Genomic DNA, 21,570 nt, shown 5'->3' with positions numbered 1-21,570 from the left:
CCCAGCCGATGCCTCATGGACTCCTTCATCACACACAGAGGCAGCCTCAGACTTCTTCTGCTCAGGTTCAGGCCAAACCCAATAGCTGAAAACTGCTCCTGCTGCAATTCTACCCAGTAACAACTGACTAATCATGAACAAAGCAGCAAATTAATGCTCAAAAGTCTTTCCCTCCCACTCAGAATAAAATCGAACAGCTCATCAGCCTACCGATGACCGTCCCCACATCTCAGATGCCCTCTTCTGCCTCTCACTGCTCCAGCCATGCTAGCCTTCCCTGTGGCTTCCTCAACATTCCATGGAGGCTCCCACCCAAGGGCCTCAAAGTGACGGAACAGACCAAGGGTATCAAACTCAAATCTCTCAAGGGCCAGGCACATACCATCAAAGAATTGGAAGCAAGACTGTATTATGCAATAGGGAGTGGTGGGGACTGTGGTAAACTAGGGCAACACTCCTCAGCTATGGCCCAACTGCTGCCATGTAGGATAATGGCCCTAATGCTGACAGAACTTCTCATTTTTCTAGAAAACCTGGATGGCTAGACTTCATGTGAAATTTCCTGATTTTTAAATGTTTACTCAACATTTTCTAAAGCTACTATGCCAATCAAATGAGCAAACCTACAGACCTATAAGGCACAGAAGTTTACAATTATGAATCAGATTCTCTCCTCAAGTCCCCCTAGCAACATCTATGCCTTGGTTTTTCCATCTGTAAAGTGGGGAGGATATTGGCTACTGCATTTGGGAAAGACGGAATGAGATCCCAGATGGATGAACCCACTCAGAACAAGCATCCAATCAATGTGAGCTGGACCTATGTATTAGTTCTCTCACACACACACACATGCACATGCACATATGTGTCTCTGTGATCACACTTACGGGGTCCTTGATGGTTTCAGAGAACAGGGGTGACCGATCTGAGAAGCAGGACAACACAAGTTGGATCAGCACGAGGGAAAAGTAAATGTAGAAAGTGACATCACGAAACATGTCGACTCCAGAATCCTTTATGTGAGGGAAGAATGGAGGAAGAGATCACTTTCTGGAAGCTATGTGCAGAGGCCAGGGGAACAGGCTTCAGGCCCAGTGGCAGGGATTCCTGCCCTATTCCTCCTCCCCTTTAACACAGGAGCAGACAGGCAGTCACATCCCAGTGTGGTCTACACCGCCTGGGGAGGGCATGGGAGGAGGTCCAGGCCTGGGAGTGAAACAGAGCTAAGTTCAAGGCCTGACTCCTGCTCATAGTGGCAATAAGACTTCATCATCTTACTTCTCAGTGCCTCAGTTTCCCCATCTATAAAAGTGTCTCTCAATGAGGGGTGATTTTTACATCCCAGGGAGCATCTGGTAGTGTCTGGACACATTTCTGTTTGACTTGACGGGGTGCTACTGGCACCCAGTGGGTGGCAGCCAGGGGCACCCCTAAACATCGTACAGAGCACAGGATAGCCTCTTGCAGCAAAGATGTGTCTGGCCCAAGATGTCCACGAGTGCTGAGGCTGGGAAGCCATGTCAGAGTACTTGTGAGAAGTCACTAAGACTAGTCATGAAAAAAAAAAAACTTAGTCCCCCGCCTGGCACTTAAAAAACACTCAATAAATGTCAGTTGCCTTACAGACAGTCTACACTGTACCCTGAAGGTGCTCAATAAACGCTCAGCTCTTTTTCCTTCCTTTGCTTGACACCAGTTCCTGATTAGATCGGAGATGACAAGGAACGAGAGGTTAGCATCCGAAATACACGCTCTTCCAATTCCTAGGGGCAGCACATGGCAGCAAGGTCACATGGGGACAAGTCTGGGGACCCAGGGGAGCAGCTGCCCCACAAACACCACTTCCTGCTCAGCTCTGCCCCAGACTGAGAGCAGAATCGCCTTTCTGTCTACTGCTCACAAAGGTTCAAAGGGTGGTGTGCATTTGCCCTGCAGCTCCCACCCTGGAGGACCAACATAGGCCCCTGAGAGCTACAGACAAGCAGAGCCCCAAGTAAAGAAGGTTCTAGAACAAAGGCTGGATGGGGTATGGAAATCCCCAGGGAGGAAGCTGGGCCCCTGTGGTACCTGATCCCCCGATTCCCACAGCAACACATGATTCCCACAGCCAGAAGGAAGAATCATCTCTCCCAAGGGCTACTGAGGGAAGATGCAGAAGGCCATCACTTACCTCTTTAAAGGCACTCATGATTTTGGATCTCAGGATGGCAAATGCACACAGTAGGGCTATAAGCCAGAAAGTGAGCATGATCCCTGAGGATTGGACTCCCTTCTTCCTCTCAAGCTGAATTAAAAAGGTAGCAAGCAGCTGGAAGAAAGAAGCACACAATAGGAGTCATTAGGAGATGGCCAGGCCCCAACGTCCCCTGTGGCCCCCACACTCCAGGGGCCTGGAGCAGGGCCACCCCAGCTCAGTAGGGCACGAACAGCCTGGGGAGGACCTGGCTCCAGTCCAAGCTCTGCTCTCTCCTTGTTGGGTGACCCTGGCCACTACTTTTGGTCTCCACTAGTGTCGCATCGATAGCCAGCTCCTATTTACCATGGTGATGCCCAAGAAGGTTGGGCTGACCAGAAACACTGGGGCCAGGAACTTGCCCCAACTTCTTTCCCAGAAAGAGTAGAAGAGGTCTGCCCAGCAGATGATCCACAGCAAAAATCCCAAGGCCTGGAAGAGAAATACATAAGCATCTTACAATGGACAGCACCAGAACTTTCCCCAGCACCCCTGCAAAAAATTCAGCCTCAGGGGAGCCAGCCAGCTCCTAAACTATCAGTCACGGTCCCCAGATACAGCACATATCCTCTGGAACACAGACAAGGCTTAGGAAGGGTGAGCCACCCTCTGGGCCATCAGAGGCTGGGCTGTAACCAGTGTACTAGGTCCTCCTACACGCAGGCATGACTCTGGTCACCTAAAAACATAAGTGCTCGGTCTACAGCCCATCTAACTGCAAGCTCAGCACACTGCATAAGGCCCCCATGCAATAAACACTGGTTCAACGATATTCACCAACCAAAACTTACTGGGGCCCATGAAGGGCCACATACTTTTAAAGGTGCCAAGGATACAGCAGTGAACAAAACAGAAGTCCCCTGCCTTCACAGAACTGAGATTCTAAAGGGAAGGAAGCAGACAAGAAACAAACTGAAAAATACAGACTATAATGCCAGTAAGAGACAGGAGGAAAAACAAAACAGGTAAAATGGGGTGGTCAGGGAGGGCCCCTCTGATCAGGCAACATCTAGGTAAAGAGCCAAAAGTGAATGTTTGAGAGAAAGAACAGGGATTAGCAGGGACAGAGGCCCTGAGGTAGGAACATGTGTGGTAGGTTGGTGGCTGCTGTGGAATGAACAACAAAGGTGGAGAGATGCCAGAAGAGGAGCTGGGAGCCAGATAAGTTGGGCCACTGTGAGGACTTCTGGATTTTGAACAAGGCAGGACAAAATCTGATCTATGTTTTAAAGGGAGATGAAAAGTACAAAATGCTCCCACAGGTGTAAGAGGAAGACATTAGACCTAGATGAGGACAGGAAAATAGTTCTTTTTGAGATAGGCTTGAATTATGGTATGAACGGGATGGGTTTAGATGAGGTATTACAAGCTTAGAGACACTGAAGCTTTCCTGGGTACCAAGGGCTTATGGGAGGAAGTCTTGGAAAATGTGGCGTTAAAAAAGAACTGAGATACATGCTAAGTCGAGAGGAGCATGTGGGAAGAGAAGCATGGTAGGTATACGCTCTTCACGTGTCCTCCCGAGAAAGATTCTTCTTGCACAGGGAAAACAACCGTGCAGTGGAGAAACCAGACGATACTGTGACCAGAGATCAAAATTAACCCAATCAACTAGGGGCAGATGGACATGATATGATGCTAGATGTGAAGTCCCCAGAAGACATGGTACCCCCCTGTGCAGCTTTTCAGCCTGAGTGCATTACCTGAATCTAATCACGAGAAAACACGCACAACACAGCCCTAGCGGAGGAACTTGCTCAAGAATAACTGGCCCACGTGCTTCATATGTCAATGTCATAAAACACAGTGAAGAAACAGAAAGTTTGTTTCTCCCAGACTAAAGAAAACTAAAGCAACAACATACTCAGTGCAGTGCATGACCTTGGACTGGATCCTGAGGGAAAATGCTAGAAAGGACAGTAGTGGGACAATGGGCAAAACTGGAATATAGACAGGAGGTTGTTGTTTTTAAAACTATCATGTCTATGTTGATTTTCTGAATTTCATAACTATACTATTGCTACTGAAGAGAATATCTCTGTTTTGAGAAAAGATATACTGCAGAATGAAGAGCTGCAGGGCATGGGGGATGCTTCCTATTCCCAAATGATTCAGAAGAAATAAATGTGTGTATGGAGAACAGAAACTAATGATAAAAATATTGCAAAATGTTAAAAACTGGTGACTGGCAGTAATGGGCGCACAGGGCTTGGTACACTTGGCATCATTCTTGCAATTTTTCTGCAGTCTAACATTATTTCGAGATAAAAACTTTTTTTTTGAAGTAAAAAGGTATCTCTGGCCAGGCAGGAAGACCTCCTGATTACCATCTTGATAATCTCTCGAGGTAAAATTCTCACATCCCCATTGGAGGTGAAGAAACATGCTTAAGGTCACACAACGGCAGAGTCCCAGCTGTCTTTATTTATCACTTTATTATTATTCTGTCTTCTAGAAAAAGGAACTCAGAGGCACTTACATTGTAGACACAAGTCAATTTACACCAACCGCCACTCTCCACCCCGGCACAGCCCAGCTCCATGGTGAAATCCCAAGTGACTCACAGTTTTGGCTTTGTTGAGATGTGTCATCTGAATGTAGCCCCGGTCATGGTGGGAGAGATAGAGGAAGTAGAAGGGGGCGCAGACCCAGAGGTACAAACAAGGCACCCACACAAGGGCGGTGTTCTGAAAGCACTTGGTGAAGTCGGGGTTGCTGGTGTTCCACGTGACATTCCACTCCTGCTGACGCAAACAGAGCGGGGTCAACAGGACGCACCAGAGACGGATGGGCCCAGGTGGAGTTCAAACCTAGCTGCCGTGGGGTTTATAAAACAGACAAGACCCCTACAGATGAGGAGGCCCTCTCATGCAGAACCTGCATACTGGAAAGACCTGTAGACAGAACAAGGAATGAGGAACAAAGGCATCGCTCCTGGGACCTGTGATGGGATCCACTGTTGCATAAAAGATGGGAACCGCCATTTCAAGGCATCCTTAAGGGTAGTTCCCTGTAAACCCGAACCATTCCTTCTTTATAATCTTGTGAACTGAGCACCTTCTAAAATTCTTCTTCATCACCATCACCATTAATGCCACCACCATCACCACTATCACAATCCCCATCAGTAGCACTAGCATCATTGCTAACACAGCTACCATCACCACCACCACCACCATCACCACAACAATCACAACCACTACCACCATCACAACCACCACCACCATCACAACCACCACCACCACCACCACCACTACCACCATCACAACCACCACCACCATCACAACCACCACCACCATCACCATCACCACAGCCACAACCACCATCACCATCATCACCACTATCACAACCACCACCACCATCATCACCATCACCACGACCACCACCATCACCATCATCACCACTATCACAACCACCACCACCACCATCATCATGGATAACACCCGAATTGTAGCTTTATATACTAGGCCTTATTCTAAGTTTTTTGCAGGTATTTTCCCCTTTAATTCTGTAAGCACTTTACCATTCCTTTTTCAGAAGGGAAAATAAGGCACAGAGAGGTTCTGTGATTTGTGCAGTTGTCACACAGTTGGTAAGATTTGGAGCCAAATTCAAACTCAGGAAACTTAGTTTTGGAGTCCCTGCATTTACCACTAAGTGATCCAGGCTTGGAAACAAATATGTTTTAGTTACTTTTACTTTTTAAGAAACTACCAATATTTCATTAGAAAACATGTCAAAGAGATAACTACACACATAAATGATCAAGCGTATCCGCCCAAGAAGAAACTTCAACCAGCTGTTAGACTTCTGTAATGGTGAACTTAACTCAAGTCCTCACCTGCCAACTGACCAGCTGTATAACTTTAGGAAAAGTTATTACCTATCTTGGGGTCTCAATTTCCTATCTCTTTACCAAGATTAGATTGGATAAAATTAGAAGTCTGAAACAGGTGGCCCCCAAGGCAATTTGGCCCATGGATGGTTTATTATGTTGTTGCCTTAAGAATGCTTTTAAAAAATCCTAGGTTAGCTGACAACATTTAACCTCAGTAAATTTCATATAAAAATTTGGATACTCTGGCTTCTCTTAAAACAAAAAGAATCATAAAACCTGACAGCTCCGAGCCCATATTCCTGATTCACAATCATCAGCAAGAGCTGGGGAGTAGCCAGTCTTTGTACAAGGTCCACGTGCTCCAGCTAGCCACATCCCCACACAGCCCACTTCCCTCCTAGCATTCTCCGTCCACCACTGGACAAGGCGCTCTCCAGATTATCTCCAGATATCTCCGACTTCAACAACATTCCCCCAGTCAGATAAGCAAGACCACCAAAAAACTCCAAGGACCCTGGAATCTTAAGGCTCCACACAAGCTTTAAAGCCAGATCAAAGAACGTTAAAGAAGAGACAGGAAGGGGAACAAGCTGAGCATTTTACTTAAACATCTGCCAATCTCATCAAAACACAAATAATGTGCTTTTCATAAGAGACCGAGTTATGCACAGTGTGAATATAGTTAACACTACTAAAGTGTATACTTCAAAATGGTCAAGATGGTTAAAAAATAAAGGATTTGACTTAAAAAAAAGAGAGAGAGACCTCTAAGTGTTAAGCAAGCAGTGAACTGGTTCTTCAGAGGTATAGTTATTCTATGATATAAACTTATTTTTTCCAGAACAAGGAATCATTAAAAGTGAATTTAAAAAGTCAACACACACAAAGGGATTAGCTAGGAAACTTCCAGACACAAAGAAACCCTAAAAGGGGCAAAAGTCATGCTTCTGCAGACTTGGCCACTTTTGGCCACTTTTAGAAAACAGCCTTGTAAATAAATAAGAATTGATCATGGAGAGAAGTGATTTATATCAAACACTCATTTTAACTCATTTCACACCACTTGGAATTCTTAAGGTGATGGTGCAAAAGGGGATTAAACTGTCAGTGGTTATTATATATACAGAACAGTTTCTGAGCACTTACCAGAAAAGGCTCATTCCAAAGGAATTTGCCCTTCTAGTGAGCAAATCATACTGGGCCTTAATATTATGCAGAATGTATACAAGAAGCTTGGTTCATGTGTGAGACATTTCAATAACCTGAGCCTTGCCCCAATTATTCCCTGGCCTGCAATATTGCCATAGCTTCCTAACCATTCCCTGCTTCCAGCCCCTCCTGCCCCACTAAGTCCTCCCCACTACAGCCAAAGTTATGGATCTATATATCCATGGACACCTTCATATACCCACGCATCCATGAACTCATCCATAGATATACCCACTAGTCTGTCCATTCAGCCACCCACCTACCCATCTATCATCTATCCATCCATGCACCAACTCATTCATCCATCTACCCATGTATCCACCCACCCACCCCCACCCATGCATCCACGCATTAATCCAACTGCCTACCCACCTACCCAGGCATCTATCCACATCTCTCTACTTTTAATAGGTAGTACATGTATCTGCTAAAACTTTTTCAAACTACATAAAATGGTCTACTATGAGAAACAGGTCTTCCTCCCTCAGCTTGCAGTGCCCCCAGCCCATCCCACAGGCAAAACTGCCATTGCTAACATCTTGTGTATAATATCTTCCAAACCCAGTATACCCATTCTGTGTCCCCAAAAGGTACCACAATACATACCTTTTCTGTACCCTACCTTTTTTTTTTTTAACTTAACTAATATTAGAAACTGATCTTTATCAGTAACAAAGATCTGCCATCTTCCTATCCTGGTCCCTAGTCCCCCCCACAGTTCCTCTCTAAAGGCAACCATTATTGGTTTCTTGTGTACCCTTCCAGAAAATACTTTATGCATATGTAACACAAAAATAAATATATTTTTTTCGTTATCAAATAGAAGGAAGCCCTTCTGTTCTGTACACTGCTTATTTTCACTTAATACCAGGTCTTAAAGATCATCCTGCACTGCCATGAACAGTTTCCTTATTCTTTCTTCCAGTTGCTTTGTAGTCCATTGTAAGATAGACTTGATTCTATTTAACCTGGTTCCTGCTGACTGGGTATTGCTTTGTTCTCACAAACGCAGCAGTGCATAAATGATCTGGTAAGTGCTCGTTTCATACATAGGCAAGCACATTTGTTAGATAACTTTCTAGAAGTGAACCTGCTGGGTCAAAAGGTGCACAATACTTAGAGTTTAGACAGACACTACCCTCCAAATAAGTACCATCTATTTATACTCCACCCAAGAAGGTTCAAGGGCAACTATTTCCCAAACCACCACATATTAAAAGCTTTTGATCTCTGCCATTCTGATAGAAGAAAATATCTCACTGTAGCTTCCTTTTCTCTTTATGATGAATGAAGTGGAAGATCTTTCCATATGTGCTTAAGAGCAGTTAGGTCTTCCTGCTCACAGGAAAATTCATAGACTTAAATGCTGGTGTTAATAAATGGAATAACCTGATCATCCTCTCCTCTGGGTAACAACTTATAATGGCTGTCACCTTTAAAAGCTGATACTCACTGTGGTTCATGAGGCCTTCCACATTTGAGCCCCATCTGTTTCTCCTACAATTTCTCCCACCCTGTTCCCCGATGTGTCAACTCAGGAATTCAGGAAGAAGCATTTGCCAAACATGTGTCAGGTGCTGTTCAAGGCACTGGAGATTCAGGAAGGCCATTGTCCCTGCCTTCAATGCATCCCCCAGATGATGGTCAAATGAAGGGTTCTTCAGGCTACCTCTGTCTAGATGCTCTCCCTACAATGTAGCTCCACTGTAACAAACTCCTATTCATCCTTCAAAACTCATCTAAGATACCTCCTTTAAGAAGACTTCCTCTTCACCCCACCAAACCATCAGATCCCCTACCCACCAAGCTTTGCAAAGACCAGGCAAGGACGTCATTCTAGGACTGTGTTGTATTTACTTTTGACTCCTATCCTCCTCACCCAGTAGATATCCAGAGATTGTTAGTAAATGAATGGCCTGTGCCATGCTTCTCCTCTGCAGCATTATTTCCTACTTTCTTTTTAGAAAAAAGAAACTTGCTGTGAACTCTGACCTTCTGGTGAGGTGGATATGGATTATAACGCTGACCTCATATGAACTGAGCAGATCACTTAACTTCTCCAAGCCCTAGACTCCCCACTAGTAAAATGGTCAGGTAAACACTGGACCCAGAAGGGTTTTGGCCGGTATCAAATGGGACAATGTGAGAGGGGTGCTTTGCTCAGAGCTGGCACAGACCAGAGACAACAAACAGTGGCTATTAGGAGCAGATTCTATTCATCAACAATAATCACCACCACTACCATCAGCTCTGCTCAGTCAGAAAGCTTAAAAAACAAAGAAAAGCTCAAGTTAGGAACCAGGCAAGAGGAAATTAGGGAGCATCTAAGGACACAGAAATCGGGGAAAGGAGAGGTTGGAGAAATGCTTAGCAAAGGAAGGTGTTTACTCTTCAGAAGGGAGCTTCCTGCTCAAAGCCAGATGGCTGGCCCCGACCAAGAGGGCAGAGACAGAAGGGAGGCAGCAGGAAGCGAGAGCATGAAAAGGGGAAATCTGATCGTGAGCATGAACTTTCACTGCTGCAGAACACAGCCAGTGCAGGTTGACTTTTATATAACAGTATGACTCATAACTTGGCATGTGTAAATTTAGGGCCCAGCTATACCATACCTACTATATTGTACTTCTGATATACATCAGTAATCTCTGAGGCTCAGCCCACCAGCAAACTGGGGCAACTACCATCTCCTCCCTAGGGGACCATAAAAGCCCAAATAAATGTTATTATGATTACTCATAACCTCTTCAGCAGACTTTTTTAGAACCCATTTCTTTCCTTCTGTTCTCTCCTTTTTGTATTCTCCTTGCCCATCACCCCACCTTGCCTCCCCAAAAGGCCATCTATCCCCTTGTCCCTTTTCTTATTGGTCCAGTTTCTTCTCTGTTTATTCACTGTGGAAACTTAGACAAGTTACTTAACCTCTCTGAGCTTCATCTATGATATTAAAGCTGGAAATAACCATCTCCTAGAGCTAAAGATTAAATAAAATTATATATACACAAAGTCCAGCACAAAGTCATAAATTAAACAACAATATAGGGCTAGTATCAGTAATCTTAATTCTTACGCTGGTAATAAAATAATATGAAGTTTATATCATTATACTTTTAATATAAACATCTTATGTTGTTACTGATAATACCTCCACCTAGCTTTACTTAGCATTGTGTGTCATTTTATGTGAATTAACTCATTTAATCTTCATGACCACCTAGAAGGGAGGCTCTGTTTTGATCCCCATTTGGCAGATGAGAAAACAGAGACACAGAGAAGTCAAAAAAACATGCTGAAGGTCACACACCTTGTACATGAGGAGACTGGGATTCAAACACAGGAAGCCTGATCACTGAGTCCCCCCATGCTGGCTTCTAGTGATGGCTGACATATGAATTTCAACAGGGTTTTCTGGGGCTTGTGCCCTTATCCATGGGGAAATCTGGGCCAAGAGGAAGATCTGCATCTTCTAAACTCTACCAAGTTCAGAAAAATTACCTGTGTTCATTTTCTATGGCTGTTGTTACAAATTACCATAAACTTGGTGGCTTAAAACAACATGCATTTTTTTAATCATACAGTTCTGGAGGTCAGAAGTCTGAAATGGGTCCCACTGAGTAACATCAAGGCGTGGGCAGGGCTTGCTCCTTCTGGAACTCGAAGCCTTTTCCAGCTTCTAGAGGCCTCCCCCACTCACTGGCTCATGGCCCCTTCATCCATCTTCAAAGCCAGCAGCAACAGGCCAAGTCCCTCTGTGGGGCCGTGCCTCTAGCTCTCTCTCTTCTGCCTCCCTCTTCCACTTATAAAGACCACTCGATTACCCTGGGCCCACCCAGAGAATCTAGGATAATCCCCACCTCCAGGTCAGCTGATGAGCAACCGGAATTCCAACTGCAATCTTCATTCCCCTCGGCCATGGAGCAGAACATAGTCACAGGTTCCAGCATTAGGCCGTGGGCATCTCTGGAGGGGCCATTACTCCGCCTATTGTACCCCCTCTGCTTTGTTCCAGTCCATCCTGATCTCCAGTCCATGGATCTCCCAGGGGCACCACCACTCTTCTCAGCTAGGTCAGACTCAGAAGCCAACACAGTCCTGCAGGACAGGCCCGAAGCAGCCGAAGATGTGGCCTCATGCCAGCTGGTCCCGATGCTGGGCGGCAGCTCCAGCTTGCTGGTCATGGAAGCACCACATGCTGGTGTTTCCTCAGCCGGGGCCGCCAGGCTGCTTCCCCGGCACCCTGCTGCTATTGGCCTGGCTGACACAGCTTCCAGAGGGACGCTAGACCAGGGCCTGGAGGGGTAAGGGGAACAGCCCTCCCCAGGACCCAGATGGCTGACTCTGGACAGGAGGGGAGGACGGGCAGACAACAGGTGAGGGACGTGATTAGGAATGTGAACCGCTGCTTAGTGTCACCAATATCTGGGAGGCAGAGATGCTCTGAGGCCATTTAGGAATGAAGTCCTACTAGGCACCAGGCATTCCTCCGGGACCTGAACATCCATTTTCCAATGTCATCATCTCAGAAACTCGATAGTCAGGTTCCTGTCGCTCAGTGGTTAATTATTTTTCAAGAGCCTACTATGTGCCAATAACACCTGGGGGTAAAGTTTCCACTCTGGGAGTTTCATTCTATCGAAAAAGACAAGTACTAAACAGATCGATAAACAACCACATATATGTCTGATAGCAGCAAACGCCCTGAGGAATAAGGGACAGAGCATAATGGTGGACCGTGGGTGCTATTTGTACACCAGGTGGACGAAAAGGCCTCTGGGCCAAGATGATATATGAGCAACAAAGATTTGAAGGAAATGGAGAAATACAGGCCGCCTCTTCCATCTACAGAAAGAAAAACAGTAAGCGTTTATTAAGGTTCTTAGTAGCGTGTGCCAGGACTGATAAAGGGCTTTATCTCACACTAAATCCTCACAAACAACTCTAGGAGGCAGGTGTTATAATTAAACCCATTTTACACATACAGAAACTGAGGCCGAATCATAAAACCTGCGACATACACAGCCAGGAAATTGAACCCAAGTGTAGAGGCCTCTAGATACCTAGAAAATGTACTGTTTGCATTTTTTCTTCACAAGCACAAACTACTGTTTGCATTTAAAATTAGTACAATAGGGTATACAGGAGCTTCTCTAGGCAGGGAAATTTTCTTAGGATACAAGAAAAACAAAAGCTGATGGTGATTATCTCCAGCAGGCAGGTCTGGAGCTGGGGAGAGGAGGGTGACAATTTGACAGTTCGCTTTTGTTTTATTATCTTTAGTACTGTTTGAATTTTTTACTCAGCATGTATTACCTCTAAAATAATAACAAAAAAAACTAGCTCACATGTTAAATAAATACTCATCAGCTGCAGGAAGTTAAAGGCAGAAATTCCTAAATGCTGAGCCGGGAACAAAGAGAAGGCACATACTTTACTGGGCACCTTTAATAACCACAGAAGTTGCCATGCCAAGCACAGTGCTAAGGGTTTTCCAAGCGTATGTCCATTCAAACTTCACATCAGCACTACAATCCAGATGATTAAAGCCCCCTTTTTCCAGGCGAGGGAACTCTGAGGCCCAGAGAGTTTACAGAACTTGCTCAGGTTCACAGAGCCAGGAAGAGGCAGAGCTGGGATTTGAACCCAGGGTCTGACATTGTACTCTTAACTCCTGGGCTCCACCACCTTTCAGACAGGTGCTTGGAGCTCTAAGGGCTTTGCAAGGTCAGTGGCCTCACTGTCCAGCCCGAGGCAGTCTGGAAGGCAACATTGTCCCAGACATGGCATCAACTAAATGTCCTTGGGCCCTAGAGATTCCAGTTCATTCGAGCAGGATGGAGAAGCAACATTCTGACTCAGACCTGGGGAACATCTATAGCTGCCCCCAGCCGCTACCAACACAAGCAGTGCAAGGTGATGGCTAAGAACACAGGCTGGGTGTCTGGGCGGTCTGGGTTCTAGTCTCCAACAGGTGACAGACATGTGCCCAAAGGCAGTTTCTCAGCCTTGGCACTACTGACATTTGGGGCCAGAAAAGTCTTTGCTCTGAGGGGCCATCCTGTGCATCAGAGGATGTTAGCAGCATCTCTGACCTCAAGCCGAGTGACCAGCAGTAAACATCTTGTTTCTCCCCCACAAGTAACTCTAGGAGGGAGGTGCTATAAACCATTTTACAGATACAGAAACTGAAGTCACACAACCTGCAGGCAGGCAGGACACACAACCTAAGTGACAATTAAAAATGTCCCCGGACACTGCCAGGCGTCCCTGTGGTGGGGGGTCGGGGGAGAAAATGGCCCCTACTACCAGAAAGCAGTGGCTTCACGAGGCCTCAGTTTCTTCATCTGCGAAATGAGACTAATTCTAGACACACACACACACACACACATCCATTTTGCAGAATTATCAGGAGGTCAAATGAGATGACCCAGAAAGTTTCCAGTTTCAGTTCCTGGCTGAGAGATGGATTGCCAAACACAAGCACAGGGTTTTTTTTTTCATTCATTCATTCCATCATACAATGAATACTTATTGAGCCAATATTAACTCTGTTCCAAGCTTGGGGCTGATCAGAGGGAAGTTAGGATAAATCAGACACAGTCCCGGCCCTCTTAAGACTCACAGCCCTTTAAAGGTGTAAAGTCACAAATCAAAACATACCTGCAAAGAACAAAGCTTGTTGAGAAGGGAAGGGAAGGTGTTGGAATAGCAAGTACCAGGGCAAAGATCTGGGAGGGTGAAATTCCAGGAGGAGCCAGCCAGGCAAAGATGGGGGGATGCATATATACGCCAAGGCATAGCACGGGAAGAGGCCATGTGGATGTCCACCACGCCAGAAATGAAGAGAGGCGGGTGGAAGAGAAGGGTGGCAAAGGGAATACATAAGGTAAGTACAAACGGAAGCCACAGCCAAGAGAGGGACTCAAGGGCCAGTGCACTCGGGTTTGAGCCCAATCACCACCGCTCACTTGCCTCTCAACCTTCAGAAAATTAGCTCATCTCTCCAACCCTGGTTTCTCTCACCTGCAAAACAGGACTAACAATGGAAGCTGTTACACAGACTGCAGGGTGAAGGGCTTGCTCCCCCAGAAATGCCTCATCGGCTCTCAGCAGCATGGCTGGATCAACAGTGTGGAGGGGCTGCCGGCTCACCAGCCACGATGAGAATGCAAACCCATGGGGCTGAAACTCAGGCTAATAATGATCATCGCAGCAGTAACAAGACGGCAGGCAGCTTTTATGGAGCACTGACTGCCAGGCACTGGGCCCCAGGGGTCTACCGCACATGGATCCCCTTCACCATCCCAGCACCCAATGAGGCAGGCACACTGCCACCCTGTTTTACAGAGGATGCAGAAGCAAACAGAGATGAGAAGATACCGGGGCAGGGCCAGGGGGAGCCTGTATTCCAACCCACAGACGCTGGCTCCAGAGTCCCAGCCAACTCTTCTGCAAAGGAAGGAAGGGGATCTGCACTACACAGCCATGGAACAGGCCCTCCCTGGGGAGCCAGAGGCCCAGGCAACAGGCCTGTTTATAAAGCCACATGCAGACCCAATCTGCTGGCTGTGAGACACCCGGCAAAGGGGTAGCTCTGAAGCCAAAGCAAGCTGAGAGAAGCAGCACTGGGAGGCCCATGGTGAGGTCAGGGGACCTGCTGGGCTTCTGGACATTCATCCTGTGGAGAGACAGCAGAGGGCCTCCATTTCTGCACCACAGGCCTGAGTGAGATCCAATGAAAGGTCGGAGGCTGCCCTGCGTCCGCACAGCCAGAGGCATGTGCTAGCCAAGACGTGCAGTGGGAGGAGGGCAGCCAGTGCCAGCACCACGCTGGCAGCAATGCCCCTGGCTGCTGCCGGGCTGAGACGGGGCCTTCCCTCACCCTGACTCATCAGAGGTAAGAATAAAGCTGAGAAATACAGGGGGAGAGGAGGAAGGGCTGCACCCAGATCTTATGCCCAGAAGGCAGTGCCTGGCCCTGCCCAGGAAAGAGCCCCAAATCCTCACTGAACCCTCATGCCCAAGATGCAAAATTGAACACCCTGATAAGAAAGGGACAGGAACTGACATGCAAAACCATGACTCCTGTGTTACCAGGACTTCCAGTGCCTGGAAGCTAACAGAGCCATGGCACGGTAACAGGTGTCCAAATGTCAGCAGCAGGCAGCTTGCTCCAACCTGCACTGACCCAACTCTCCCAGTGGAAAAGCACACACTTGTCCTCATGTTCTCTATACAGCCCTGACCTCTTTGCTGATTTCATCTCCAACAACCTCCTCTCCTCTTACAGACACTAGGGCTTCACCAAAGCCTCCATTTGGTCACTCACATTCCAGGGAACTGTGAGGGACCAGGCATGTAACAGGCACAGGAATATGTCTGGAGATACAGCAAACAGGACAGACCACATCCATCCATTTATTGAACACTGCTTCTAGGGGCTGAGGACCCAGCAGGGAACAGCAGGGGAAAGGGCCTGCCCTCCTGAGGCTAACAGGCTGACATGAGGAAACTGAGTGGACAAGATAAAGGAAATATGCACAAATAGTGTACATATTAGGATATAGTGTGTTATGCTAAAAAGGACTCAGAGAAGGGGGAAGGCCCCACTGAGTTGGTGTATTTGAGTAAAGTACTGAAGGGAACAAGGGAGTAAGCCAAATGGCAAGAGCATTGCCCTGCAGGGCAAGAGCAGGGCAAACAGCAAGTACAAAGGCCCTGAGGTAGGAACACATCTGGCATTTTGCAGCAATAACAGAAAGGTCACTATGACTCAACAGTAATAGGAGATGAAGTCAAGGAAGAAAGGAAGGGACAGGGAGAGACAGAACCTGTAAGACTCACAGGCAATGTAACAATTTTAACTTTCACCCAGAGAGGCACAGATTTGATGTGTCATCATCTCATTTATGTTTTCAGATAGTGGTTCTCAACTGGAGGCAAGGTGACATTTGACAATATTTGGAGGGATTTCTGGTACCACTACCGGGGCCAGGTTGTGCCAAGGGCATTTTGTGGGTAGAGTCCAGGGATGCTGCTGAACATCCACAGTGAACAGGACAGTCCCCCCAGCAGAGAATTTGTCGGCCCTAAACGTCAGGAGTGCTGAGGCTGAAAACCCCTTACCAAGTTTAGAGTCCATATTCCCCAAAAAAAACCCCTTATGGGGCAGATGGAGTTTCAGCTCCTCACAATGTACCACTGGGTAAGCACCTGAGCCTCAGTTTCCACATCTGTAAAGTGGAAATACTTATGTAATGGTGCAAATAAGCACTTAATCACACATGGGCCAGAGCACACAACATGTGCTCAACGAATGTCACTACTGTTACTGTAATTACTCCCAGATCCATTTCTTGCTATGTCCCTTCCACATTTCCAGCCCCACCAAATGATTCTTTCTTCCCGCCAACAAAGATATATGGAGCCCCAACTAGGTGCCAGGAACTATGTTGGCCAGTGAAGCAGGTAGAATAGCCCCACGTTCCAATCCCCAGAGCCAGTATGTTACGTTACATAGCAAAAGGGATTTGGCTGGTGTGATTAGTTAAGGATCTTGAGATGGGGTTACCCTTTGTGATCCGAGTGGATCCAATGGACTCACAGGGAATTGAAGGGAAAAGAGGGAGGAACAAAGGTCAGAGGCAGAAGAGTAGTATGACAAAAGCAGAGGTTAAAGCTTTGCAAGGTCACAAGTCAAGGAATGCAGGCGGCTTCCGCGAGCTAGAGAAAGGCATGAAAGTGGATTCTCCCAGAGAGCACCCAGAAGGAATACCAGCACTCCATTTTGGACTTCTGACCTCCAGAACTGTAAGAGAATAAGTCTATGTTGCTTTAAGCCAAAAGTTAGTGGTGATTTGTTCTAGTAGCCCTAGGAAACACATACAGCAGGCAAGAGAGAGAGAACCAGAAGACTCACACCCTTGTGCAGGCTGTGGCCCATCTGTCTCATCCTGCCCTCGCCCTGCCATGCCTAAAACTCTGCCTCATGGGACATGCTCTGGGGAGCCCAGGGTTCTGCTGGCCCAGCACACCTCTAACACCTTCCTGAGTGACAGGCGTACATCCCTGTGTCCCCAGCAGGGGAGCTGCTTAGGAAATGCATGTGAATGGGGCTAGGAAGATCAATGGGAAAAAAAATTTTTTTAATTTCACTCTAATAGACAAGACATGACTCAGATTTACATGTGTGTGTGTATAAAGGTAAACAGCATAACTGCTCTGCCACCCCCTCCCCCACTAGCCCGGTTTCCACTGCACAGTCCCATGCACTCTCCTCTCCATGAGTGCAACCACACTTTTGAGTTTCTTGGGTATACTTTTGGAATTCTTTATACAAATACAACTATGTATTCTTATTTGTCCCTCTCTTTACACAAGAAGTATCATACCAAATATGATGGCTATACTGTGATGTTTTCACTTAAAACTGAGTCTTGGGGAATGGCCTTATCCTCACTTACTTCTGAAAGCATCCCTATTCCCACTGACTGGGCATGATGCAGTGTACTCACCAGGCCCCAACTGCACCCCACTTGGGCTGCTGCCAATCTTTTGCTATTCCAAACAATGACACAATGAATTCCCTTAGAAATTACTCCTCAGGCTAATGAAAACATGGAAAGCCTGACACGCAGACCAACGGGGCTTTGCTTAATCGCATGCAAGCCTCACAGGCATAAAATTGGGAGACCCAGGTTCAGTTTGATAACCTGAAGACACACAATGAGAATCATAAAAACAATGATAAACAGTGACCCAGTCATCCTTAGTGTTTAAAACATTGCAAACTATATCTGAAGGAAACAACATCACTCTCTCAAAGAGCTTTATCTGCACCCCCATGTTCTCCACAGCATGGTTTACAACAGCCAAGACATGGAGATGACCTAGATGTCCATTACCAAACAGATGAATGGATAAAGCAGATACAATGTGTGCACACAATGGAGTATTATTTAGCCATAAAAAAAATGTACTCTAAAACACACACTAGATTTAAAACACTTAGTACAGAAAAAAAGATTGCAAGCTACCTCATTAATTACATGTTGAAATAATATTTTGTATACCCTGGGTTAAACATATTAAAATCATTTCACCTGTTTATTATCTAAGCCTCAGATATACAGCTTTATAATTTGACATCTGTAGACACTACAAAGTGATCACCACCCCAAGTCTAGTTACCATTACCAGACAGTTGACCCTCTTCACCCATTTCACCCACCCCCTATCCTTCTCTCTCTGGTAACCACCAATCTGTTCTCTGTATCTATGAATTTATTTTTGTCTTTTGTGTTTATTTGTTTTACCTCTTTAGATTTCACATATGAATGAAATCATACAGTATTTGTCTTTTTCCCTCTGACTTAATTCACTTGAGGTCCATCCATTGTGTCACAAATCTCAAGATTTCACCTTTCTATGGCTAAGTCTGAGTAATATTCCATTTGTATATGTACAATGTCTTCTTTATCCATTCATCTATCAATGGACACTTAGTTTGCATATCTTGGCTACTGTAAATAATGCTGCAATGAATGCAGGAATGCATATATCTATTCAAATTAGTGTTTTTGTATTCTTCTGATAAATACCCAGAAGTAGAATAGCTAATCATATGGTAGTTTAATTTTTAATTTTTTGAGGAACCTTCATGCTATTTTCCACCATGGCTACACCATTTTACATTCCCACCAACAGTGCACGAGGGTTCTCTTTTCTCCACATCCTCACCAACACTCGTTATTTCTTGTCTTTTTTCATACCAGCCATTCTGACTAGAGTGAGTTGATATCTCATCATGGTTTTGATTTGCATTTCCCTGATGGCTGGTGGTGAGGAGCATCTTTTCATGCTGTCTGTTGGCTTTTCATGTGTCTGTATGTCTTCTTTGCAGAAATGTCTATTTAGTTCCTCTGCCCATTTTCTTATCAGGTTGTTTTTTATTGTTGTTGAGATAGATATTATATAACTTTGGATACTATATCAGTTTATTAGGTTTAGATGCTAACCCCTTATCAAATACATGATTTGCAAATATCTCCTCCCATTCAGCAGGTTGAATTTTCCTTTCAATGATGGTTTCCTTTGCTGTGCAGCATTTTAGTTTGATGCAGTCCCATTTATTTTTACTTGTGTCTCCCTTGCCTTTGGAGTCTCAACTACAAAGACGTCACTAAGACCAATGTCGAGGAGCTTAGCACCTATTCTTTCTCCTAGGAATTTTATGGATTCAGGTCTTGACATTCGAATACTTAACCCACTTTGAGTTAATTTTTGTGTATGGTATACGACGGTGGTCTAGTTTCATTCTTTTTAACGTAGCTGTCCAGTTTTCCCAACACCATTTATTGAAGAGCTTGTCGTTTCTCCATTGTAGGTTCTTGGCTCCTCCATCATAGACAAACTGTCCATATATGTGTGGATTTACCTCTGGGCTCTCAGTTCTATTCCACTCATCTGTGTGTGTTTCTGGGCTAATACCATACTGTTTTGATGACTAGAGCTTTGTAGTGTAGCTTGAAATCAAGGCACACAATGCCTCAAGTTTCATTCTTTCTCAAGATGGCTTTGACTGTTCAGAGTCTTATGTGGTTCCATACAAATTTTAGAATTATTTGTTCTAGTTCAGTGAAGTACGCCATTGCAACTTTTTAATTTTTTTTGAGATGTGGCTGCTAGACAATTAAAACACCATGTGCAGCCTGTGTTATTCTTCTATTAGACCATGCTCATCTAACAACTTAAGGCAGAAAAATCATCAGGGAAATAATAGCATATGGGTTTGCTGGAATATGACACAGACACAACCTTTGATAAATATGAAATCCTGTTATTAATTCGAAGTAATAAAAAAGTGGTGTACACTAGAAGATATGTGATTCATTCGGTTTGTTCCACACCTGACAAATATTTATTGAGTTACCTGGGTGACTATGCTAGTCTCCTAACAAGTTGCTCGACTGCCCTCCGGTCCATCCTCCTCCACACATCAGCTAAGAGGATAGCTTCAAACTGCAACTCAGTCCCATCATGCTCTGCTTAAAATTTCACACTGCAGCCTCTGGGTCTAGCCTACACCCACTGTTCTTGGACCACTCTCTGCCTCAGGGCCTTTGTATAGCTGGCTCCCTGTCTGGAGCCCTTTTCTCTCACTGCCTGACTTCAACTCAGAGACATCCTTCAGGTCTCAGCAGAAGCAGCCCTTCTCAGGGAGACCTGCCCACCTCCCCCCAACTCTTCTCAAACACATCAAATCCCTCACTTAACCACCTCACAGAATTCTACATTCCCTGTAGGGTACTCATCATACTTTATCATTAAGTATTTCTTTCAGGTATCATTTAGCTGTTGGTGTTTACATATTATCGTGTTTTATTGAATACTTTATGAAACATGCAATACAGTCTATAGTATCTTATGTACAACATATATGATTAACACAAACCATACAAATTGCCATTTGTGTAGGTCCAAGGTTGGCCAACTATGGCCCATGTGCCAAATTTGGCCCACTGCCTGCTTCTGTATGGCCTCCAAACTAGGAATAGTTTCACATTTTTACATGCAAATAGACAATTTGCCTTTTGTCAAGGGCAGCCGCCCAATTTTGCCTCTTGGGCCACAAAGTCTGAAATATTTACCACTCGGCTCTTTCCAAAGAAGTTTGCCAACTCTGGATGTAAGTCAAAAATTACTGAATGCCAGCAATTTCACATGGCTCTATCGGATGCTACTTATTTTATGTATTATTTTTTTTCATATCTTGCTCTCCCCCTGGATCGCTGGTCCCGCGAGGACAGTGAATGCCGGGGTTGTGCCCATCGATGTTATCAAGCCCACCTGCTGCAGTTCCTGGCATGTAGCAGGCACCTGTGGACTCTATGAGCAGACGTCAGAACGACTCCCAGCAAACCATAACCCGGATGCAGCCGACCTGAGTGAGCGTCACAGCAGGCACACACTCCACCAGGTCTTAAGGGTACAAAGATGAGTTAAGTGGGGTGCTGAAAATGTTCCAAAATCAACTGTGGTGATGGTTGCACACCTCTGTGACAATGCTAAAAGCTGCCAAATTGTACACTTTAAATGGGTTTTTACTGAGTTCTGTGGAATGTGAATTATATCTCAATAAAGCTGTTAAAAGGAAAGATGACTGAGACCCAGGGTCATTTTGAACTATGTGCAATTTGCACCTTACAGATGCTGCCTGTAGAACCTAATGTTGCCCCTCAAAAAAAAACTAATACACAGATCCTCTTCATCAGCTCAGTAAGAGGACACATCATCT

At 45.4% G+C, this 21,570-nt stretch overlaps 1 protein-coding gene across 2 annotated transcripts in view; it reads right to left on the bottom strand.

Annotated features, from left to right (window-relative positions):
* Positions 1-21,570, bottom strand: part of ABCC1 (ATP binding cassette subfamily C member 1) — a 121,602-nt gene that overhangs the window by 82,108 nt on the left and 17,924 nt on the right. Inside the window, exons 1-5 of one of the 2 annotated variants that reach the window (XM_036917917.2) lie at positions 10,582-10,605; positions 4,798-4,974; positions 2,540-2,665; positions 2,171-2,308; positions 888-1,013 (exon numbers count right to left, since the gene is read on the bottom strand). In XM_036917917.2, coding sequence (XP_036773812.2) covers positions 888-1,013; positions 2,171-2,308; positions 2,540-2,665; positions 4,798-4,974; positions 10,582-10,590 — 576 coding nt within the window. In that variant the 5' untranslated portion in view covers positions 10,591-10,605. Of the gene's footprint in view, positions 1-887; positions 1,014-2,170; positions 2,309-2,539; positions 2,666-4,797; positions 4,975-10,581; positions 10,606-21,570 lie in introns of those variants that run through there. The other variant, XM_036917918.2, reaches the window with a different exon arrangement.

The sequence above is a fragment of the Manis pentadactyla genome, chromosome 10 (assembly GCF_030020395.1).
Source record: "Manis pentadactyla isolate mManPen7 chromosome 10, mManPen7.hap1, whole genome shotgun sequence".
Lineage (NCBI taxonomy): Eukaryota > Metazoa > Chordata > Mammalia > Pholidota > Manidae > Manis > Manis pentadactyla.
Note: the sequence above shows the minus strand (reverse complement) of the source record. Positions and strands in the feature narration are given on the sequence as shown.